Below are 25,573 nucleotides of genomic sequence, written 5' to 3' on the forward strand. Positions count from 1 at the left end.
AAGGCAGAAAAAAACTATTAATGTCTTCGATTAATGGAAGGGGCAGAGAGGACAGAAAGGAACTTCAATATGAAAGAATGAGGTTTCGGAAACTCACTCAGCTTCATTCTATCCAAAACGGGTTTTTTGAACTGAATAAATGCAAGAAATATTGAAAAATTAAATTATCACGCTACAGTGGCGCAATCTTGGCAGCAGTGATGCAGTAGAGGCCAGCACTAAAAATGTGATCAGTGTTTCAAGTTCACGTTAACATCCTTGTGATATGATTGAACAAAACCAAAGGCCCCACCACATAAGCCTAATGTTTCTTAGTGGTATACATAGCTTAGGTCAGTGGCTGCAATTGCACAAAGTCCCCGAGATGTAATTTGGTCATTATTTGAAGTTTGTGATAAAATTGTTGTTAGCATTATTGGCAGTGCCTCAGGAAAACTTAACAATGAAGAAACTGGCCAGTGTTATCACCATTTTGGGATAGCAGCTGTCAACTTAGCTTGCTTATATCGAATTATCTGCTATATCAAACTGATGGGCGTTTTTTGTTTTTTTTTTGCGAATTCGATATAACCAGGTTTGACTGTAATACAAATTTTCCCGAAAGTGGCGCACCTTTACCAATGTATCACCTCGTGACATCATAAAAACAAGCTCCTCACACCAACAAGCCTCCCCACTGCCCTCTGCACAAGCACAAGTCTAACGCAGTGCACCACCCTCCAAGTGGGAGAGACAGCGATCACATTAGCCATTGTGCAGACTCAAGCCAGTACCATCGCAGACTCCCAAGCCGCTTGTGCGTACTAGCGGGAGAAGTTTCCAAAAAAAGCAATGCAGGTTCTAGCCCAGAAGCCCCCCAAAAGACATCAATTTGGACGGCTCACCCATTTGTTACTCCGCAGCAATCAAGCAGCCCATGCGTTCGCCCAATGTCCTGAAAACCGGGGACTGTTGGGAGGATCACCCTTTCACTACTTTCAGCGACATAACACTACAGGCTATCCTCACAGTATCAAGAACAAGTGACCTCCCGTCCCATTCACCCCACACTCTATACCCCCCTGTGCAATTGCTACAGCCAGTGCCCTATACTCTATCTGGGAGTGCGAGAGAAACCCAGGCTTGAAACCAATTCCCAGCCCTACTTACGAGCAGTGGGAGAGTGAACCTGCCAGCTCTGACCCAAATAGGCAGCTATGGCTGACCGAAAGAGCGAAGACGGTGGGTGGGTAGAATTGATGGAGTCCTGGACTAACGACCCCGCCCACCTACCAGCTCTTCAGTCAAATAAAGTTTTTCTTCCTCCTCCCAAGTGAACAGGGGGTAGGGGGATTGGCCAAAACAGAACTCCGGCACAAATCCTTTATTGGCAAATCAAACGAGCATGCATACACCGGCCCAATTTGAGCCCCACTAGCAAAACAACTCGGCGGAGGAAATCAAAGGTAGAAGAGCGTCGTGGACAGCTTGTTGTGCGGCTCGGCGTGCAGGCTGGTGCCGGCCAGAAAGGCCAGCTTGTGGGCGTACTGGCACGGAGCGGGCACGCGCACAGTGCCGGGCCAGTTGAAGTACAGGTGGGTCAGCTTGTAGGCCAGCCGCTGCATGTGGTCCGGCTTGAGGCCCGTCGTGTCGTGGATGATGTTGTAGTGGGTGGGCGCCACGGTGCCCTGGCGCACGCTCTGCGACACCAGGAAGAAGTCGTAGCGCTCGGGGCGCGTCACCTCCGAGTCGACTACCGTGCCGGGCGGCGGGTTGCTGATCGTGCCCGCCTGGTTGGGGCGGGCAAAGAAGCGCGTCGAGATGCGCTTGGTCACTACCACGAAGGCCAGCTTCAGCTGGTGGGTCTCCGGGAACAGCGCTCGCATGGACGACACGATCTGGTCGATCTCCCACTCCCTCACCTGCGTGGCATTTGATTGATCGTGGGGTTCAACGAGCCGCAGGTTATGAGGCGCACTGTAGTGGAGGGCTCCAGATTAATTTGGAACACCTGGGGATCTTTAACAGGCACTGAACACATGGGCATTTTTGCTTTCCGCCTCCATCAGAAAAGCGGCCGCCGCAGCTGGGAATCGAACCCGCGACCTTGGGCTCAGCAGCACAACGCTTTTTTAGCCACTGAGCCACAGCAGCGGGTGACAGAGAAAGTAAGTGAAAAGTAGAGAAAGTTAACTTTTTTGCCAGCCACTACAATCATTGCAGCATTCCAAAAATGATGCACACCCCCCGTCTAAGAAGCTTTCTCATGATGTCCAATCCCACACTGCGGCTATGTTCGCCTCTGAAGGTTTGCCCCAATTTTCTAGAATAATCGCAGCAACTTTTTGGCATGCGCTTCATAGGCTTTGCGTTTGGGTTTGGGCTCTACGGCGTGAATCGGTGCCCGCTGCTTGGCTTACAGTGAGTACTTCTTCGAGTGGGTGTCTGTCTAAGGGAGGATATGGCTCTTTAAAGCAATTTCTTTTAATTTTTACGTCAACTCTATGTAACTTGGGAATCGTGTTGCGTTCTCCTCCCACTGATTTCAAATATGCCATTATTTTTTGAGTAAGTCAATTAGTTCCCAAGATTAGGGGCAGCCATTTTTGGTGGAACAATTAGCAAAACAGCTAGTGTTGGTCATAGCATTGTAAACTTTACAGTTTCTAATACTATGAACACTGGTGAATGAAATAAGAGAAGCGGTTTCTTGATGCACCGCTTGGAATTAATTTTAAAGCTCTTTAATATTTGGTGTTTGAAATGGCCATTCGAAATGGCTCCCTGCCACTGGTGCTACCAAAGTTTCATGAGCTTTAAAACGAGTTCCAAGCGGTGCATCAAGAAACCGCTTCTCTTATTGCATTCACCAGTGTTCATAGTATTGGAAAATGTAAGGTGCTATGACCAACACTGTTTTGCTAATTGTTCCACTAATTGACTTACTCAAAAAATAATGGCATATTTGAAATCGGTGGGAAAAAAAGCAACATGACCGACAAGTTAGAGAGTTTACTTAACAATTAAAAGGAATCTTAAAAGCAGCATCGCCCTTTGAAGTGTAAACCTCAAAATATGATGCTAGGCCTAATGTCCTAAATCTCAGAATGCAATGTCCTGTGGCTAACGGCCTTACAGCATGCAGGGCAACGTCAGATAGGAACATGACGTTAGGCCTATACACATTGCATCATCTCACGCCTGCATCCCCTCTTCCCTCTGCATTTGGCAGAGGGGGCTAACGGAGTTGTCGCCAAGCTTCACATGGAAGCGTCTTACTTTTTCCATGCTATCATTGCCAGAGAAAGTGGGCTTCACTGCAGCACATTTCTGTGCACGGACATCAGCAGCGAGATGCTGAAAGCTTCACTTTAAAACTGCTCACCACAGCGTGGTCTTCACACCACATTAAAAATGCCCGCCAATAGAACAGTGCGTGTGGGCAGCACCAAAGCCGTTTAGGCATCCGCCAAAGTGCAGATGTGTGTCAACAGGTCGCAATCTTGTTGGAACAGACCGATATACAGGCTGTGTCAGGTGCTTTGGACCAACAGGTCCACCTTGTTGGCACATACGGTATCTTTCGGTACGCAGACCAAGCATGCTGGTACCATGTCAGATAAATTGGGCCAACGAACCTACCAGTATTCAGGGTGTTACAACGACAACTGGAACACAAGTTTCCCTGAGCGAACCACCACTCTGTTCCCGCTCAAAATTCACACGAAGGTCGCATTTCGTGGCCTGTTTTGATTGACACCGGAAACAATGATGGTACTTACCTGTTTATTCTGGAAATAAATACGATTTTCGCCTATATGAAAAGTGACAGCCGATTTGGACGGACGAGCCAGTGCAAGCTGACCTTGGAACGACGGCGCACCTGGGGCATGCAGGCAGAGCGAAATGGGTGATGGGGATTCATGGTAGGAAGTAGCCAAATGAGCTAGCAGACTATCCCTTTCATCCCCATTTAGTATGATCACAAAGAGTTGAATAACAGCTGATACCAATCATAAAACATCCCCAAACTTGTTTTCCTCACCTGCTTTCACATTTTCTGATCGCCTGCAACCCCATTTGGATCCATCCTGCCATAGAAGGAGCATGAATCCCCATCGTCCGTTCCGCTGTGCATGCCCCAGGTGGGCCCGTCGTTCGAAGATCAGCTTGTACTGCCTTTTATGCCCAAATCGGCCGCCGTTTTCCCCGGAGACGAAAATTGTTTTTATTTATTTTCAGAATAAACAGGTACGCACCGTCGTTGTTCCCGTTTAAACAAAAGAGACCACAAAATGCGACCTTTGTGTGAAGTTTGAGCACGGACCAAGCAGTGGTTCGCTCAGGAAAAAAATTCGAAGTGTTCCAATTATCGTAACACCCTGTACAGACCAAGCATGTCAAGGTACGTGGGGCCAACAGGCTAAATACTACCAGTATACAGAAAGTGCATTCAGTACGTTGTGCCAACAGGTCAATCCTCGTGGCGCAGACCGAACCACCCAGTGTATGTACCAGTCGGGTGATAACAGCACGCACCTGTGGGATCTGCCCGTCGGAGACACCGTCGCGGAAGAAGATGATGCGTTCGGGGACGGCACCGCCATTGACCTTGCTGTAGCGGCCGATGGCGTCCTGCAGGTTCTTGGCGAGCGTGTTGCCCAGCTCCTGGTGGGTCTTGTGGAAGGCGACGCGCGAGTACCAGCGGGTGAAGGTGCGGTTCATGCTGGCCACGAAGGCGCCTGCCGACTGGCCCTTGCTGCCCGAGTCGTGGTACGTGTCGTAGCCGATGATCATGGTGTTGTTCAGCGGGATCTCCAGGCACCACGCCTCGCCGCCCAGCTTGCAGTTCAGCTGGATGGCCACCTTGGTGGCCACCGAGCGCAGGTTCTTCTGGTTCGAGATGGTGCGCGCCAGCACCACCTGCGCGAAACCACAACACCCCACCCAAACGTCCAGAGTTCCCCAGTGTACACCTTGCCACTGGCGCTACCAAAGTTTAATGAGCTGTAAAATTAGTTCTGAGCAATGCAACAATAAAATGCTTCGATTATTGCATTCACCCGGGTTCATAGCATTGGAAAATACAAAGATTACACTTTTGTAACCAACACTGTTCTGTCTATTGTTTCACCAAAAGTAGCCAATTATCCCTAATTATATTGGGAACTGACCAACTGAAAAAACAACGGCATATTCGAAGTCAGTGGGAAAAAGGCACCAAGACTGACAAGTTTCACAAAGTTTACTTGAAAATTAAAAGAAGTTGTTTCAAGACCAGTGTCCCCCCTAAGGTACTGCTTGCTCATGTTCCCACGGTTTCTCTTTTATGACTTACGGCAGCAGCCAAAAGCACTCGAGTACTTCTGGCAACACACAACAGGTTAGTCAACTTGCCCTGTTTGCTTTCAGGACAGGCAGGCCAACCGCAGACTTTTTGCTACATGGGGCCTATGGTGAGTATCACAACTGGTAGAACTTGTTGTTGGGCTAGTTGGTTCATGTTTTCAAGTGGAAATTTGAGCGCGAAAATTCGACAGACACAGGAAGACCAGACAGGACTAGCGCTAGTCCCGTCTGGTCTTTCTGTGTCTGTCGAATTTTTGCGCTCAAATTTCCACTTGAAAATATCACAACTGGGGATACTCGGTAACCCTGGTGAATGTTGAAGCAAGCCCATGGAAAAGACAGATTACGGACGCTAAACAAAGAGGGCTATGCAATTTCGTGGAGAAGACAGGAAACAACTCAACAGCCATGTACAGTCTCGGCATTGGTGAATTTGCTCCAGGCACACCCAAACTTGTTCACAGTACATCCAGTTTTACAGTTTGAAATGTGCACGTGCACACCACAGACGACATGAACGTTTGTCTTAGTTGCCAAAACATGTGCCTGAAGCAAGTGGCAATTCAGAGCAACAGCACCCATACCGGCGAGCACTTGTGGTTCTACAAAACTGCGTGAAAAGTGAAGAAAGATTTTGAAGACAACTGGAAAAGGCGCTGCCCCGAGTATTCTAAGCCTTCATTTCCCTTTCGTACAGTTACGTGCACCATAACCAAGTACCAGCTTGCTGAACAACGTTCCTCCGCTAGACGGCGCCAGCCGGTATACGTCGCAGTCCAAAATGAACCCAGAGGTTCCTTACCGCAATCGCAATGCACACAGCTTCCCTTCAGCTTCTGACACATTACAGGCGAAACTTATTTTCTGGAAAGCGCACAGAAAATGGGACGGTCTCTCAGGGACGCACCGAGCTTGACTAGGCACAGGAGATTATTTGAAGGCAAGTAGGTATACCTACTTACCTTGCACATCAAATGTTTGCATAGGTATAGCTGCTTGCCTTGCATATCAAGGCCTTGCTTGTGCGCGCAGGAACACAAGCATTACGGCATTAGTCCTCGCCCACCAATGGTAATCCTCTTCATGGGGAGTTTACAATAGCGGCAAGAAAGGTGCTGCTCCGAACAAACAGAACGTTTCACCCTCTCTACGTCTGTTCATTCTCCCTCCCCACATCTGCTACATTCTCTCCTCGCTGTCCCATTTGCTTCCGCTGGCTGCAGCTCGAGTGCCTCGAGCTTCCTTTTTGAATAAACCACGGCGGGAGTCGTGACCAGGCTCTCCCCCTCATTTGACGGTGAGCACTCTTGCCATTTCGCCTCCTCCACATGCCTCCCTTCCCTCTATGCCTTGCACTTAGGCCGTCCTGTCGTTGCCTCGCTGCGTTCCCTACACCACTTGCGCGTCAAAGCAAACCACATGGCTCGTTTTAACACGAAAGTGTTTTACGCCCACGTACACCAAGATCTCACCTCCGTAGGAGGCATCACGAAAATGACATCGCCAGAAAAAGGTCCCTTGACATGGCTCCGCCAGGATTTGAGCCATGAACTCTCTCACCGCAACAGGAGGTACGCAGCGGCCTGCCAACTGCGCTATGAATTCAAACGCAAGTAGGTCTACGAACGCGCCTTATGTCTTTCCCACTACCTTCTTTATTCAGATGGCGCTGCAGTCTAGGAGAGGCGAAGCGAAGTAGCTCATCATGACGCTAATGAGCGCCGGCAGTTGGCGCCTCGATGCCAGCACCTCCGTGTACGTGGGACGCGAGTGAATTGAGGCACCCGCCGCCACCTACTGCTTTCGGTTTCGGTTATATTTTATTCGCACGGTTTTCAAGGGGCTGTGGTTTCAGTCTGATTTACGCAATGTTCCGGCGCGTGCAATCCTGTGTCTACTGTTGATGCGTCCAACGGTGCCATATTGACAACATATAAATAGCAATGTGCAAGTTCACATCGATGCACAATAAACCTTTAAATGCTACCATGATGGCACATGTAACTTTCGTGTTGTACCGATTCCTATGAAAGAAGCATCAGCCACATTTTTTGCACCATACTCGTGCGTGTCGGCGATGAGCGTGTTCTTTTGACGCCTGCATTGGCGATTCAGCCTGGCACCGTGGTGGAAGCTTGCTCCAGTTGCTGCACGTGGCAGTGGGAGGCCTCATGACTTGAGCCGATGGAGAGACACGCATCTAATAGCAGCAATTTCGAAACACTCACAACAGCTGGCTGGGCACCTCTGCGGCGGACATGTGGGGCAAATGACATTTTATAGTGCAGTTTCCGCCCACACCGTCAACTCCTTCCTCGCATTAGCAGTTCAGTTTTTGCCTTGAGCTGCGTTTTAACAAAAGCTTAGAAGCGGTCACTGGAGCTACTGGAGCTTCACGGCAGGAGCCGACGCCATGCTGCCACCGCCTGTTGCATGCACTACACGTTTCCACGTGCAGAGGACAGTTTTCTCGTTTTCTGGTGATACGAATATTTTTATCGCCCTTTGATATTCGTATCACCGAGATTCCACTGTATACCCACATAACCAAATGCTGCTTTTCCAAAAAAAAAAAAAAACATACAAAACAAGAAACAACTCCCAAATATAATGTATACAATGAAGCATGGTACAAACAGCAGGGCTAGGGACAGGACACAAGGGAAGAAAGACACAGGACCAGCGCTGGACATCAAGTGAGTAATCTTTACTGACTAAACTTTACCACGCACCTTTTTCGTGTGTGGTAAAGTTTACTCCGTTGGTGTCCAGCGCTGGTCCTTGCGTCCTGTCCATAGCTGCGCTGTTTGTACCACGCTTCATCGCCCCAACCAACCACCCCATTCAAGCATTCCCAAATGCAGCCTCAGACGCCTGCACAAGCTCAATCCAGCAGAGAGAAACGAGCAGACCTGGGTGGGGATGCCGATCTCGCAGCAGGCCTGCTTCTTGATCAGGTCGTAGCGCTCCTTGCGGTTGTTGGGCACCACCAGCAGCACCAGCTGCATGCTGGCGCCCTTGTCACGCAGCTCGCGCACGTACGAGCCCGTGCGGTCGTCCTCCAGCCACACGGTCTGGGGAAGGCTCATGGCGACCCCGATGGGGCGGCCCACGTCCACCAGCTGCTTGATGAAGTCGTTGCAGGCGCGCGACTCGCGCTGCGGGCACACCACCAGCCACCTGTCAATGCTCACCGTCACGTGCATCTGGTGGTCACGGATCTCGCGCGAAAAGTCCGCCGTCGTCGCGCTGTACCGGTGCACAGCGCTGTCCTGCAAGGATGGAAACAGCGGACGATGAATTACCGGGGATCTTATCACGCTTCAGCAATTTTAACTATGTGACGAGTTGTCTACCTGTCCGAATTGCGACACCTGTGGGGGGGAACTATAGGGCTAAAGACTGGCTCAGTGGCTAAGGCGCTGTGCTGCTGACCACGAGGTCGCTGGTTCGATTCCCGGCCGCGGTGGCCGCTTTTCTGGTGGAGGGTGAAAGCAAAAACATCCGTGTGTACGAGATTTCGGCGAACGTTCAAGATCCCCAGGTGTTCAAAATTAATCGGGAGCCCTCCACTACGGGGCACCTCATTGCCCGCGTAAGCGCATTGAACCCTACAATCAATCAAATTCAGTGCCACACTCAGCAAAACGGTGACAAAACCTTTTCCCTCTGAAAATGCGGGCGCTCGCGAAGCACAATTAAGCTCAGCGAAAGCGAAAACACTTCGCATACAATCGAAATCCGATGACCAAAGTCAAAGCCATTGATCCACCAAAACGAAACCCTGTTATTTCACTGAGCTTTACCCATTAATGAAATGCCACCACCAATGCAAGCTTCGCCTGAAAAACAGCGTAGTTTTCCAGTACAAAAACAGCAACTGCTGTAAGGAGTAACATATTTCAGTAGGTATTGGAATCGTAATAAACATTCTGATTACAAAGTAAATTAATTTGAGAATATTGGACATATTGGAGATTATACGGGCAATCCAGCCGAGGCAACATCAATAGCTAAAGCCCTAAAAAAACACACCAAACCACTAGAAAAAGTCGACAGCACTGAAGGCCTTGAGTAGCAGGAACTGGGTCTGGGAGACAATGTGTGCTGCATACAAAAAACTTCACCATCCTTTCCTAAAGAAACTTGAGAGAATTGCGAAAGATTTCTGACATCACAACTGCATCAAAACCTTTGCTAAAAGCGCATCAAACCTTCACTGAAAGTGCGTCCCATCGGTCATCGAACCTTCAAGGAGCCAAATTGCCAAATGGGGAAAGAACCCACACGACAATTTTTCACGCACTAATTCACTAATTAAATACATCTACGAACGATCTAAATGCACACCCATATGTGGTTCACAAGATAAAGATATCCTTCACGATTGATGTGTGTCTATCTAGAACTGTTCACTTTTTTCAAGTAACCGCTCTGACACAACAATGGAAGCCCGGTTTCACGCCCACACCACGTGTCCAGAGATGTCAGATTTTCGGTCGACCAACCAGTCTGTGGGGAAATGCATTAGTTTTTGACAAGACACTGTCCGTACCACCGAGAAAGCTTTCGCTTTAGCACTTTCGTGACCGCGACTATTCCCGTCGATAGTATGCCATCGATGAATGCAAATTTCAAATTTAGGCGCTCTCCGAGCGCTTCTGAGTTTCCTTTTTCCACCGCGTGGGGGATTTTTAAATGTCCTTTGCTGCCGGGGAGATGAGCTCACCTGGTTTCAGTTTTGGCGTTGCCACTGCTCACCGATGCTTAGCGTGAACGACGAATTTCGATGTAACTGAGCTTGAATCTGTGCACTATGGTAGCAGCACAGACACTACAGACGACTTCGATTTGTCAGACTTTCCTACAGTCAGCAAAAGTGCGTCAAGCCACCCGGGACCATCACCAGGTGTGCGCCCTTGAGTTTCGCTTCCTTCTCCGGTCCCTCTAATGCGGGCGCGTGTTATAAACAAATCCAGCCCTGTTCTAAAGGCGACAGCTCTTATCTGCAGGGTGTCGACTTCGTTCAGGCAAGAGCATTTCACGCCGACTGTGCAGAGTCGACTTTTCTCCACAAAGACGGCCCGGAATTGACCTCGGCGTAGCGCCCCAAAACAGCGCATGGCTGTTCGTGTTTATATTTTTGTACGTAAACAACTTTTGTACTTACACCGCTCATATTTGCATATAAGCATTTTATGTTCAAAGTGTATATTTCAAATTGTATTTATGTCTACCGTGTGCAAAGTAGCAGTGAGGTTATAAATTTTTTTTCTTTTTGCTTTTTCTTTGTTTTCACAATTTTTGCTAAAATTCCCAATGTATATGTAGTTTGAAATTAATACTGTTGGAAAGCTCCATTCTCCCTTTATCATATCATAACCTACAGTTTAGCAGTGTTTATATTTATATTTTTGTACGTAAACAACTTTTGTACTTACACCGCTCATATTTGCATATAAGCGTTTTATGTTCAAAGTGTATATTTCAAATTGTATTTATGTTGTGGGCTAACGTACGGGATAGCAGAGGACCCCGGCTAGCTTTGCTAGAGAACGCTACGTGCCGTACACTATCCCTGCGGAATCCGAAGACTCACGCACGGGTTCGAGTACTCACATGCGGTAGACAGGCTCCGGCAATCCAAAGTGAGGCTTTATTGCCTGGCAGGTACAGTGCATACACCAGACAACACGACTATCGCTCGCGGGGAGACAGTGGCTCCTGTCGCTCGCTCAACCCTAGCAAAAATTCTGATAGAAACTTGTATTAGTCTTATACATTTTTGTATTAGGTGTATAAGACATGTATTAGTCTTATACAAACTTGTATCAGTTTTATAAGTTTCATATACAAGTTGTATTAGTCTAATACAAATACACCTATTAGTTTGTATTAGTTTACAAATACTAATAGATCTGATAGACCTGAGTCTAATACGAACTAATAGAGACGTATTGGTTTTAATAAAAACTAATACAAATGGACCCGCAAAGTGCGATTTCCTGAATTTTTATTTTTTCTGGAAAATCACAAGCCAAAAAAGGTTGAAATGATCGCCCTTGAGCAATAATGTTTATTTGGTATATTATTATGAAGCGTTTTGTTCACTAACAAATCTCCGTAAATCTCTGACCAAATTCTTATGCAAAATAGTTCAACTTTTTTTTTTCATTTTCTCTCCTAAAAAATGCGCTACATTAAGAGCGCTGATGGGAGCTGGGAGTGCTGCGCCAGCGATAAGCCACCTTACCTGACCTAGCGTCACTAAATAAGCTACGCCTTTATTTAGTGACGCTAACCTGACCTAAAGGCCCTTGATCGGCGTTAAAAGCAGATGATAGGACTTTAACCTGACCGTACCTGCGAGGCTGCAAGAAGAGCAGCAAGAAATCTAACGAAGCCGAAAAAACTGCAACGAAGTCAAGCCAAGCCATGCCAATGGTCTTCGTTAGGTAGCCAATATGGCGACGGTATCAAAGTGCGGCTGGCGTGTGTGTACGTTCGGGAAGAAGACGGTTAGAAGGAAGCGGCTTCTAGCGTTATTTCACATCAGACGCGTGTGCATCGCGTCATCTAGAAGTGTTGGAGATGTGTCTAACGCCCGTATAACTTTGGCAAGTATGAACCAGGCCGCAGCGCGATCCATCATGGACCCGTCACCTCGCGGCTCCGGACATCTTTGCTCTGTCTGCTATGCTGTTTAACGAACGCCTGACATCGAAGAAAGCGTGTGCATCACGTCATCCAGAAGTGTTGGCGATGTGTCTAGCGCCCGCCGAACATTGACAAATGTGATCCGGGCCGCCGCCCGACCCATCTTTGACCCGTCACCTCGCCGCTTCGGACTCCTTTGTTCATTCTCAACGGAATGCCTCACGAAGAAAAGACTCCATTCGAATCGCGTTTTGCGGAAAGGTGAATGCCGTTTTGAAGTTGAATCGAAATGGGAATGGTGTTCAATCGGCCATTAATGCGCTCGATATGTACCTACGGCTGGACCGTACAGGTTTGACAAGCTTTTCTGATTGCATGCTGCAGCTATTTTGTGGATTCGCATTGCAATTTATTCATTCGTTCTTAATCAGGTTACGAACTATGTAACATTAAATTATTCAGCCAGATTTCTGTCAGCCAGAGGAATTTGCCTGTGTACCCTGATAATAAAATGTGTTGCCATGTTCCATTGCTTTGTTCGAACTTGCACTGGTTCTGATAGAACTAGTACACTCTGGTAGACCTATCAGACTAATACAGTCTGATAGACCTACCAGACTAATACACACTGATAGACCTAATAGACTAATACAGACTAATACACCTAATAGACTAATACAGACTGATAGGACTAATAGGCTGATACAAACTGATAGACCTAATAGACTAATACAGACTGATAGGTCTATTAGTGGCAATAAGCATATACGTGTATTAGAATTTGTATCAGAATTTTTGCTAGGGAAGCCGCTGGGCTCAGACCTCGATAGCCGTCATCACGGCCGCGGGAGCAGGGGAGGCATCCCGAGGCGACCGATCAGGACAGAATCTCTCGGCAGAGTCCACGCGGACCATTCGCGCGTCCCGCAGGTCGGCTCGGGGGGAGAGGAGGTCTCCCCAGGCGCTCGAGGAGAGGGCGGCGAGGGAGAAGGCGACAACCGGTCCTCCTTCCCCCTCGCTCTCCGCACACGTTCGCGGCAAGCCGGTTCGGCGCATCCCGCGGGGTCATGAAGAGGACACGACCTACGTGACGCGCCGGCTACCCAAAATGGCGGCACCCAGCTCGCGGAAACATGTGCAGGCGAGGCGTAAGGAAACAAGGGTTCCCACAACGTCTACCGTGTGCAAAGTAGCAGTGAGGTTATCAATTTTTTTTCTTTTTGCTTTTTCTTTGTTTTCACAATTTTTGATAAAATTCCCAATGTATCTGTTGTTTGAAATTATTACTGTTGGAAAGCTCCATTCTCCCTTTATCATATCATAACCTACACTTTGGCATCTATCAAACTTCCTGGACCACCCAAAAACAACCGACCTGTGCAAAGTGGCACTGATTTTTTAATCAGTTTGTTACTTTTTTGGTTTGTTAATCTTTTAATAAAATTAGTTAAAGATCTGTTGTCAGAAATGTGCACAGGAAAAGGTGAGCGCTTGAATCGCTGTGAAAGACCCAGAAAAACCAACTGTGCTTTCTCCAATTTTCCTCATTGTGCACCCTTGGTATGACATAAACAACGTCATTGCGGCCATGGCTGTCCTATTGGCAGCCGCTGGTCAACTTCGCGGCTTGTTTCCTGCATTACCTGCGATGATCCGCGATCATCGGCGCTGTGTACCAACCTCTTCTATGCCTGAACCTGTACGCAGAGTTTTGGCTTCTCTTTTGTGTTTTGAGTGCACGCAGAGCTTGAGTGGCGGACTCAATTCTCCCCTTTCATCAACGAGACCACTCGCCAACAAACGTTTATTGCTTCAAAGACGCCCTACTAGCCTGAGCGTGCGCTTGCGAGCAGGCAGCAATGCCTGCTTTTTTGTGGCACCAGACCGGAAATAGACCCCTCCATGTTGCAGAAAAAAGGAGAAAACTCCCCGGCCTGTCATATATCGAAGGCCGCCGGAGAAGACGCCATGAGCCGCCCCCCTCTCCGGGAGAGAGCGCACAGCTTTCGTCGCGTTGTCCGCGGTCGAGTTGAGAGGGAACAATTATGTGCGATTTTTCATTGCGCGTAGTTTCGGTGATAGAGAATGGATTTTCATAATTGCTGCGGGAAGAGATTGCTGGGACAATAGATTTTACCCCAAAATACATTCAGAGTGGTGCAGGGCCCCTTTAACCAGCACAACAGGCTTGATGACTTCCTCGATACCCACCTGGATGACCTTCTCGGTAGGCAGCACGCGGGCCTTGATGGAGACCAGCTCGTCACTGAACTTCATGCCCCACGCCTGCATGTCTCGCTGCACCGCCTCGGAGCCGTTGATGCGGGCAATGAACTCGAGCAGGTTCTTCACCCGCTTGGGTGGCTCCACCCGCGTGTGGGTCGCCAGGTCCCGCATCACCGTGAAGTTGGCCCGCATCTGCGCACCAGAACGACCGCCCCACATTCTGCGCTTCCAGTGCAGTGCAATACACATTACGGGGGCCGCGCAGACAAACACAGTCTGGTTCATTCGAGAGACTGGCTCGTTACAATGACACCGACACCACTTTCAATGCACACTTCACTAAAATAAGCTGTATAATAAGGAAAAATGGAAATGGCCACGCGACCCACTAGCTCATTTCCCGCAACAGAACCTATGATGCCACATGCACCCAGCTCTGCGATTGGCGGAAGCTGCCAAAAGCAAACGCAAATCAGGCACGCCTTATAAGCTTGCCCAACGAGCTATTTGCGCTTAAATAAAATTGCACATTCGTTTTATATCAGTAAGAATGGTGGGGTAAACAATGAAAGTTACAATGTGCACTGCTGTTGGCACTGGGTGCACTATGATTGATTAAGCTACACAGCAGGCCGCCGATTGGCGTAAGCGACGTCTTCGTCCCCTTGTTTGTCGGGGATACCCCATGTTTCATGAAACAATTACTTTCTACAGTAACAAGAACAACCCAGCTGCAAACATGGTCAAAAACAAAGCAACAGCAGACATTGATCTATGGATGAGTATGGTAGCGCCACCTGGGAGAACTGATGGCAAGGGAGGCTGCAGAACTGAATGACGCACTGGAAGTTCGTTTGAATGCCTGCCCTCATGACTTCATTGCAGACGTCAAAAAAACACATTATTTGGTGGGAGAATCAAAATTTTAAAATGATGAATTTCTGGGTGAATACGGCGTTATTTGCGGCCAGACAAGCGCTGGGGGCACTATAAAACACGTAAACTTTCAAGAAAAACAAACTTGTATTTTGTCTGCATGGCCCCTCTAAAAATGTTCGCATGCTGTGCCCCACACTTACCTAAAGGGTAACGAACTACTTTTATTTACAAAAATGAAAGCACAGAATATAGTTAAGAGGATGTTTTCCAAAACAGAACAAGAAAGTCGTGGGGCTCCAATTTGGGGCGTTCATTTCGAAACCCACGATTGCACCCCCAGGCTACCAAGGAAGAACAGCGGAGCTGTTTTGGCAGTTGCATTAAAGATTAGTGCTCCAAGGGAAGCAGCAGATGGCACTGAGTGCGAACAGGAAATGCCTGGCTCGTACCCACAAGGGAGCAGAACCTTGCCCAATAAGGTCAAACTGTCGTCAGTAGAAAATTGGCTAGCCTGCCACGGGCCAGTTTTGCATTACAACGGCGAATCATCGCAGGGATAAATGCAAACAAAAGACGGCACACCAGCCGACCACCCGCCCCTGCAGCGCACAACAGTGTTTTTAGGAATTGAATTGCTGTTCTAATAACTTGCCATTGTAAATTGCCTTAATTTTTAAACAGCACAAAGGGCCAATAACACAGAGGCTGCCTGAAGCTTTCATCACAAAAAGGAGCCTGCCGATGGCCTCAAACAGTGGACTAGCCAAATGTGCAGGGATTGCAGTGGAACTAGCGAAAGACACTGAGCCAAGCGAAGCCACCAAGCGAAGCCAGCTGGCCGGGCCACAGGAGACAAACCTCGTCGGTCAGCCCGGTGAGCACGCAGAGCTCGGGCACGAGGAAGGTGTTCTCGGTGCGACCGGCACGACGGTCCTTCTCCTTGGGACGGCACACCAACAGCGGCTGGTTCGCGTCCTGGATCCTCTTGCCGTAGTGCTCCTGCGAGGGGGACCGCAGGCTGTGACTGTCACAGCTTGGATGCCAAGAGGTGCCAATGCGGGCCACCTGACTCCGCTACTCATTTCTCCGAAACCACACAAGTGCTGCCTCTGCAAACTGCACAATAGTCACGAGAAAGGTGCAACTGACTTCAGTCAACCAACCCCTCCAGGGCCCATTTTCAGCCACAGGCACCAACCACCAAGGTTGACCGCAAATGCCACATTCTCGCAAGACTTGCATTACCCCCACTAGTTCTCCGAAGGAGCTTTTTAAAAAACATCCGACCTTCACAACAATCCACAACAGTGCCTTTCACCACATCACACAGGAGGATTTCAAACCAAACCCTTTTACATTTGAACCTGTACAGCACTGGCTGGAAGAACCGCAAAAACCCAGACGCTTTCTAGTAGTAGCAGTAGAAGAGAACTTTATCACCAGGAGTCAAAGAGATTAAGTGAAACCAGTAGTTGCTGGCTGTCCAGCTCAGCTCAGCACTGGCTGCCAGGTTCAGGAATGCCTCCTCTCTCCTGGTACGCCCGTGTGTATGAGGTTTCGGCCCCCGTTAAAGATCCCCAGGTGGTCAAAATTAATCTGGAGCCCTCCACTACAGTGCACCTCATTGCCTGCGCTGCGTCAGCACATTAAACCCCACAATCAATCAATCAATGAATCAATCAACCCTCCCTCCTGGTAACCCGAGCCCACACACCTGGAAGTACTGGATGAACGATTTATCTTGACCGTCCTGCTTGAAAGTGCTCCGGGGGGTGCGGTCCCAGTCGATGTCGTCCACGCGGTACGTCCGGTTGTTGTACGGGGTCATGACGATGGCGCCCACGATTCGCCGGGTGGCCTCGCCACGGTAGTCAGCCGCCGAGCGAATGGTCATGAAGATGTCCAGGACGCTGTCCCGCCGCAGCACCTGGGAGGGAGGACCACGCAAAAACAACAGCACTCACTTCACGCACACTGCTTGTCGACGCGCGGGTGCTGGCAAAAATAGCCTAGAGTTGCTGCCGACACAGGTCCCCTCGTCCCCGCTCCACCCGACGCAACCCGCGGCAAGAAAACCCACACTAGGTTTCAAGATGAACGCAGTGGGTGGGGGGCAAACTACATGCTACCAGCTGTCCCACCACAAGTCATTGGTGGGAACCCACCTTGTGCAACGTGTCCATGACCATGAGCACGCCGCCGTCGTGCTGCCCAATGGCCGTCACAACACCCTGCCACAGCTCGAGGCCGTGCTGGGGAATGGCCGACACGCAGTTCTTGTCGAAGAAGTGCCGGTTGATCTGCACGAAGTCCAGCTGCTCCAGGTTGCGGCGCATCTGCGTGTTGAACAGGCGCAGGATCTCGGGGTTGTTGGGCGCCAGCTCTTGGACACGCTTGATGCGGACCGTGATGTCCGTGCCGTCCGTCGGCCGTCGAGAGTGCACCTCGGTCACCAGGCTGTCCAGCCGCTTGGTCATCTTCAGGTCAGACATGCCGTCAAAGACATACGCGTTGCCGAACATCTCGCGGTGCTCGAGCACCAGCGCGCGCCGCATCTTGCTAGACTCCACCGAGGGCACGAAGTCGAGGTGGTACTGGTACACGCACCAGTTAGGCATCGACTCCAGGCGGTAGTAGTTGCTCAGAACCTCAAGGGGCTGGCCCACAGCGCCCGACTTGTCGCCCTGCACGTGCGAGGGCCGCGTGCACAGCAGGGCAAGCTCCTCGCGCCGCCCGCGACGTGCCCCGCGGCCGCTGCACGCCACGGCCACCTCCACCCCACCGACGTGGGGCAGGTCATCGAACTGCTGGGGCTGCAGGTAGGCAAAACAGTAAACTCACTCAAACTCAATCACAATTTTTTCCCTTAACGATGTACTCAAGCCACTCGTACTCGCTCATCTAATACTCATTTGTAATCATACTCATCTGTTTTCAAACTCATTAGTACTCATGAGTACTCGTACTCAACTCGTCTGTACTCGCTCGTACTCATACTCAACCTGTACTCATTCATTAGTCCTCGTGAGTTCATCATCATCATCACCAGCCTATCTACGCCCACTGCAGGGCAAAGGCCTCTCCCATTATTCTCCAATTATCTCGGTCCTGTGCCAACTGTGACCAATTTATCCCCGCAAACTTCTTGATCTCATCTGCCCATCTAACTTTCTGCCGCCCCCTGCAATGCTTGCCTTCTCTAGGGATCCACTCTGTTACCCTTAATGACCAGCGGTTATCTTGCCTTCGCATTACATGCCCTGCCCACGTCCATTTCTTTTTCTTAATTTCTACTAATATGTCTTTAACACCAGTTTGCTCCCTGACCCACTCCGCTCTCTTCTTGTCCCTTAATGTTACACCTATCATTTTCCGCTCCATTGCCCGCTGAGTCGTTCTCAATTTAAGTTTAACCCTCTTAGTGAGCCTCCAAGTTTCTGCCCCGTAGGTGAGTACCGGTAAGATGCAGCTCTCATACACTTTCTTCTTCAGCGACAATGGTAGGCTGCTATTCATTATCTGAGAATGTCTGCCATATGCACCCCACCCCATTCTGATCCTTCTAATTATCTCTGCCTCATGGTTGGGATCTGGGGTCACAACTTGGCCTAAGTAGATATATTCGCTTACCAGTTCCAGTGCCTCGCCACCTATCTCAAACTGCTGTGCCTCGTGAGTACTCGTACTCAACTCATCTGTACTCGCACTCATACTATCTACTCGAACTCATTAGTCCTCACAAGTACTCGTACTCAATCTGTACTCAACTCATCTGTACTCACTTATACTCAATATGTACTCACTCATTAGTCCTCACAATTACTCGTATTCAATCTGTACTCAAATTTACTCGCAGTAAAAAGTTTCTACTAATTCATGCACTGAACTGGGCCAACTGACCTATATTTGAATGGAGCAATTCCAGTGAAGCCACATGTCTGCCCTTGCTTTAGTGTCACTACGGCAACTCCGTGGTGAGTGCAGAGTAGAGAAACACCGTGGAAGAGGGAATGACAACGGCAGTTTTCCCCTTTATCACGTCATTTTACCCTCCTTAAGAGGGCCGCTGCAAAATCCCCCGAGTCTCGTGCACGCATGTAGCGATTCGAGTACGCGATCACTCGCAAGTTTGTACTCACGAGTAGTGTACTGTTGAGTACTACTCAACACGAGTTCAGTAATCGCGAGTGCAAGTACGCACGTCTGTACTCACCGATCATCGCACTCTTCTGGGCCCGTACTCTTATCATACTCATTATTAACACAGAAGTGTTTTATTCCCGAATACACGAAGATTTCGCTGACGTCATATCCGTCACGGAAGTGACGCTAGTACAACGAAGCAAGCGGCCTGTAAAGGGTGCACCCCTGCACACAGGATCTTCTTGCGGGAAAGCAACCTTTAATACTAGAGTACATTATACCTAGGGTTGTTCATTCTCGGCAGGGGTGAGACAGCTCAATCAGATTTGGGAGCAGTTTTTGGAGCAGCGAAATCTCGGTTTTGGAGCAGAAAACCTTGATGTGGAGTAGAACGACATTCATTATCTCACCTTAGGAGCCTGAATATCAAATTTTTGGCAACTCTGGGGGAAAAGTGCACTTTTTAACGGTTTGGAACATAAATAACACTGAAACATGCTTTTAATAAAGTTTCTTCTACCAGAATATCACAAGGTACAAACTGCACTACCTTTTTACACACCATTTTTGCATAGATAGCGTGGTTTTCCGTTGAAAATATCGAATTGAAAAACTATGCACTCGAAGGGCATTTTTACTTCCGTTGAAAATATCGAATTGAAAAACTATGCACTCGAAAGGCATTTTTATTACCATGTGAATGCCGAAATTAGCAAGGTGACAGTCGTCGCACCCCAGCAGCGCTCCCATACCAATCCCCAAGGTGCGCGTTCACTACGATCGTAATTTGAGTAACGTTAGTATGTTTAGCCCCCTCCCTTTGGCATTGAATTTCACTTCAGATAGATGAATCATTATTAATAGCGTGCGATAATAGCGCCCGTCCCGCTATCGGACATTGCTTGAACATTCTACGGCGATGTAGCCTGCGCCGCCACTTCTGCAGTGCCAATCGTCCCATTCCCACCGCTCGCAAGCTCTCAGTCAAAGGCAGCAATAACTCCTGCAATGAGTCCAAGATTTCCCATCAAGCAAGCACTGCGCCTCACACTCAAGACCGAAACACGGTGAATTCACGGGCACCACATTTATCAAACGACTAAATGTAAACCCAGCCACTCCAGATAACCAGAACCACGGTAGAAATCGGCGAAGAACACTCTGCCTGAGCCATGAGCACCTGCTTCGCCTGGCGGCCATGTTTCCCAGTCTTTACCACACCAAGATGGCGGCGCCCAGTAATGTTCTGGAGATCCGGCGCTCCGAAAATTGCTGTTTTTTCATCAACTTGCACAAGTAGCTTGTCGCCTCAGTACACACACACATAAGTATTTTTTCTACAGGACTTCGCAGTGGTTTTAGATAGGAAACTAACAGAATATAACATGTGCAACCAAAACATTGTGACTTTAAAAAAACTATCTCAGGGACCATTTTATGCGGGTTTTTATTGATGCCTAGGGATATGCCATATCGCCACTGCAAGACCATAAGGAGCGGGTTCCACTCCAACTCAGACAAGCTATCAGGGTAGCCCCCATCTCAAGAAACATGCACCCACTACACAACTAAGCTCGACGCATAGCAAGAGTGCGAGCCATGAATAATAAATACGGCGACAATCCCACAACAAGGTATACGGACGCGTCTCCATACAGAAACAAGCCAGCCCACGTCGTGTGTGTCACCAATGCAGCAGGGCAAGTAACAACCGCCCGCACCGTCAGCACAACATCAACAGAAGCTGCTGAAGAAGCCGCTATTGCCCTGGCCATCACGACGGGAAAGGATGCAATTACAATTTTGACGGCGTGCTGCGGTTACCAACGAGGCCGCATCAGCAAAATGGCACTTCAAATTCTTAAGAATACTGCCCACATACCTGAAACACCGCTCATCTGGATACCTGGTCACGAATCTCTCGAAGGTAATGAGGCGGCTCACGCCGCTGCCCGCACGCTTATACACCGGGCCATTACCATAGAGGGACAAACACCACTTGCGGCCCCCAAAACAGAACCGCTTGTCAGGTATGCTGACATTCTCATTTACTACCGTCAAGGCTGAAGAAACTTCCCGACTCTGCATTCCCAGTTAACAAGAGCAGAAGCCACCACCCTTCGAAGACTACAGACAAATACGTACCCCCACATAACCCTACCCCATGCGATTTACCCCACCCAATACCCGTCTACCTGCAATTTCTGTCCAACGCCCGGTACACTGTACCGCCAGATTTGGGAGTGCCAGAAGACCCCAGGCCTTGCCCCAATAACCTCCCCCTTCTACAAACAGTGGGTGAACCGCCTGACGAGCCCGGACCTTGAGATCCAGCGTGAACAAGTGAAGAGGGCCTGGACCGCCAGCAGAGCTCAGGGTATACCGGAATAGGGAAGCCCCCCACCGGGCGGGTGCCCTAACATCTGCACCAGCTTGACAAATAAAGATTTATTCATTATCATTTATTGAATGTTCAATTAATTAATTGAACCTTTACAAACACCATCAACTTGGAGATGCTGGAAAAGTGTGCCGTCAGTAACAATTTTCCCCCACTGAAACTGAAGGGAGCGTTTAGATCCTTGGCTCTCAGACTGTTTTGGAGCAGTTTGGCGCAGTTTTTGCAATTTTCAAGCTTTTGGAGCAGCCTGGCGCAGGGAAACACATTTGTATCAAAACTGCGCAATATGAAAAGCTGTCTCACCCCTGTCTCGGGTTTTATATTTTAACACAACAGTGTTTTGTGCCGGGATACACCAAGATTTCACTGACCGTCATATCCGTCACGGAAATGACGCCAGTGCACCTTTCCCGAAGCGACCCGCCAGCAGGACGTTGCTCGCCAAGCACACCCACAAGACAGCCGCCGGCCCGCAAATCATGCTCAGCTGCAGATTTCGCTGCACATTTCACTGTCGTGTTTTACTGATTCCTATGACAGGAGGAATCAACAAGTTTTTTTTTTTTTTGTATGGGTCTGCACTCCCTCATCATCGCGCCCACTCGTGAGTACAAATGAGTACTAATGAGAGTACTCACCAGTGAGTGAATCGGACAAGTCATCGCTACCGCGGATACGGCCGCATGCGTTAAGCGAAACTTTCCGAAACATGCCGAATATTCGGGAAGTTTCGAATGTCGAATCGACCACGTGGTCGAACTACCCCGGATACAGCTGCTTGCAACGAACTAAACTTTTCAAATCCTATCAAATGCTCGGGGAGGTTGCTAATATCGAATCGAACACATCCTCGAAGTGCGCGTATGGCTGCGCTCGCAAGCGAAAACGTTCGAAAACAAGTGGACACTGTTCAGTATCGAAGCGAAATCTCCGCGTAAATGCCACTCGATTTTTTTTAACCGAACATGCGAATAAAATTCGCTGAAAATAACTAGATACTTCATTGCAAAACGGAGATTAAAATACAGTTACGTTTCCCCATTTGACAAGAAGCCACGTGCGCGCGCAGCAAAGGAGTAATGCGAAAAGTCCGTCAAAAATACAAATCCAAACTGCATTCTTAAAAAAAAACGCGGAACTTCCGCCTTGTTAAAAAGCAATCCAAACTGAATTCTTAGAATCGCGGAACTTCCTCAATATTTCCAAAAGTCCGCCAAGCCGTCCTTGCAGCGCAGGCATGGCGTTTCAACCCTAAGCCTAGCCACCCAAACCCAAGGCTCGCAAACAAAGAGGCATAGGCCTTTAGACATGGCTGCCAGCCCGTCTAAACAAGCCTAAAAGACCACGTGGTCCCAACCTCGCAGCGCCATATTGGATTGCTGCTATCCTCGCGAAAAAAAGTAAGGCGCTCGAAAAAAAAAAAAAAAAGGCCTGGAGGATACAGGACTCCGGAGAGATGAAGAGAGTCCATTTACCTCGACCATTCTGGCGCCCACGCCCGGCCCGTCGCCGAGCGACAGAGCGTCCATGGCCGGCGCCAGACCTGCTGTGCCCGTCGACCACATCGACATCGCCGAGCCTGTCGACGGCGCCGGTGACGGAGCGACGGGTGGCGGCGGCGCGTACGCCCAAGTCTGCTGGGTTCCCGGCGGCATCGCCACGGCTCCGGGCGTCGAATAGCCCGACGCAGCCGTCGCATACCCCGATGCCGACGCTGACGACAACCCGCCGAGCTCTTGATCCGTAGGGCGGCGGACGCCGCGAGAGCGGCCCCGACCACGAACACGTCCAGGGTTGGAAGCATCCCCACTTGCCATGTTGATAAGCTTGACCGGAGAAAAGGAAAATGATAGCCTACACAAGGGTAAATGATAGCCTACACAACGCGACTAGACCGACGCAAGAAGGGTGCTCGGACAACGCAAGATGTGTGTCTGCTCGCTCCTGTGACTTGGACGAATCTGAACGCCTCCGTGCGCCCGACGCAAGCTCACACGACGTTTCTAGGAGGCGCAGCGCTCGCGAAAATCATCCAATTAAAAGTTCAACGCCATTCGATTGGCAGAAATCAAACGTTGCGCGTGAGCTTCGGCAAATGAACGGACGGCAAGTGCGAACACGTGGGGTCCGACCCCCCCACGTGGTCGGACCCAAGAAGGGAGAAAGCCGCCGTGTAGTCAAACATGGCTGCCAGATTCGTAACCTTGGTTAAAAAAAAGCGAAATCACGTACGCAATTCCAAGATCGAAACGCGCACACCCCAATAAGCTGCCCGCGTTGGGACGTGCACGATACCTCTTCACACATCTCGAAACTACGAAATAAAGCGTTTTTTTTCGTTCCGAAAGGCACCTATTGATACATATACTGCGAGAAATCTTCTAAGCCTGGGTGGGTTTCACGAACTGCTGGTAGTATTTGAGGTAAGCAAGTCAGCGGCTGCATAGTTTTGCGTGCACGTAAAACACCATAACAGGCTGGCTAATTCTAACACCGATCGCGCAGAGCTGTGCTTGTGCAACAAATGAGTGAAACGAAAACAAAATATTTACGCCTCGGGTGGAAAGAACGAGTGGGGCAGGTTGGACTATAACCGCTAGTACACCCGCAAAGGTACTCGTATGCAACCGGTTGTATACGGCCTCATATACAACCGTTGTAGTCGCGAGGCACTCGATAACGTGACGTCGCTTTTCGGGTGGGGTCACCAAAATCGCCGTCTACAAATATGGCGCCTAGGGCCGCTTTCAGAACGCGCCTCGGTCACTTCGGCTAAGAAACACGATCACAGCACTGCGAGGAATAAGGGGGCACGAGGTTTCGAAAAGAGCCTCCTCTCGATTTCTTACTAGAGCTCTCATAAGCGCGCAGCAAAAATAATGCTGCCCGGAAAACCAGCTGATGAAACAGCGTTTAACTGGCAGTGAAGCGACAAATGGACGCCACGATTATTCGCCATAGCCTCCTTTGTTGCGGTTATAAAGGAGGGTACGTTCTCGTCTAAATTTGAGGAGGAACCGCAACGCAGTAAACGTTCGAAGTACAGAAGCCCCTGATGTTTGTTTCGGTGCATTGGACGTTTGATTGGCAATGAGGCGACGAACGGACGCCACTATTTGTTGTCATGGCCTCCTTCGTTACGGTTATAAAGAATGCTACGTTCTCGTCGAAATTTGAGGAGGAACCGCAACGCAGTAGACCTTCAAAGTACAGAAGCCCCGAATGGTTCTTTCGGGGCATTGAAAAACGAACGTCGCCTCCAAGGAACGCGCGTTTGTTGAGTAATAAACGCGAAGGTAAAGTTCCTGTTCGCGTTACGCCGAACGCAGACAGAGAAGCTCGCTGAACGAACTCGGATCTCTAAATCCCACATCGCAAAAAAATATATTCAGAGCCATCTTTAAAGAAACGTTTATTCGTGGACAGAACACGCCTGGTAAAGAGAGGAAACGCCATACAGGCTAATTAGTGGTCTAATTAGTGTCGCCTCTTGGTCGCCATAGTTGGTTTCACCCAACGGGACCAACCGCTTCCGCTCACTTACTAGCCAGAATCATTGTTAATTATTTGCTCGCTAGTCAGTGAGCGGAAGCGCTTTGTTTGGGCGGGCAAAATCAAGTCAGACTGGTCATTTGCCGTCGCGAAACGGCACCAACGAGGACGGCTTGCTGTAGTGGATGGAAGCAGCCTGTCTTGATTTTTACGCAATCGGCCAAACCGCTTCCGCCCACTGGGTAGCCAGCGTCACTAGCAATAACTCACTGATTAGCCAGAGTCACTGTTAATTCTCAAGCCTCAAAGACCCAAATAGCAAACGAAAACGAACCCACGTTCCGATTTTTCGCGCACTAAGTAAACGTATCTACGAGCGATGTAAATACGTGGTTTATGACCCATACGTGGTTTATGAGACAAATGTATAAATTGTACCCCTTCGTG

General features: G+C 49.2%; 1 protein-coding gene across 1 annotated transcript; it reads right to left on the minus strand.

Annotated features, from left to right (window-relative positions):
- Positions 1–1,354: 1,354 nt before the first annotated feature.
- Positions 1,355–23,630, minus strand: LOC144174426 (piwi-like protein 1). Its single transcript, XM_077703137.1, has 8 exons — positions 23,110–23,630; positions 17,256–17,903; positions 16,805–17,017; positions 15,949–16,089; positions 14,197–14,403; positions 8,241–8,600; positions 4,519–4,902; positions 1,355–1,901 (listed from the first exon to the last, which is right to left on the minus strand). The coding sequence occupies exons 1-8, from the start codon at positions 23,449–23,451 to the stop codon at positions 1,440–1,442; spliced, it is 2,757 nt and encodes a 918-aa protein (XP_077559263.1). The 5' UTR covers positions 23,452–23,630; the 3' UTR covers positions 1,355–1,439.
- Between the last annotated feature and the right edge of the window lie 1,943 nt (positions 23,631–25,573).

The sequence above is a fragment of the Haemaphysalis longicornis genome, unplaced genomic scaffold, assembly GCF_048455015.1.
Source record: "Haemaphysalis longicornis isolate Haplotype H1 unplaced genomic scaffold, Haemaphysalis longicornis Haplotype H1 scaffold_3, whole genome shotgun sequence".
Taxonomy (NCBI): Eukaryota; Metazoa; Arthropoda; class Arachnida; order Ixodida; family Ixodidae; genus Haemaphysalis; species Haemaphysalis longicornis.

Coding starts and splice junctions, on each gene's coding strand:
- LOC144174426 (XM_077703137.1), bottom strand. CDS start 23,451: ATGGCAAGTGGGGATGCTTCCAACCCTGGACGTGTTCGTGGTCGGGGC. Junction 8,601..14,196: donor CTACCGAGAAGGTCATCCAG/GTGGGTATCGAG, acceptor CCATCCTTGCAG/GACAGCGCTGTGCACCGGTA. Junction 4,903..8,240: donor AGATCGGCATCCCCACCCAG/GTCTGCTCGTTT, acceptor GGTTTCGCGCAG/GTGGTGCTGGCGCGCACCAT.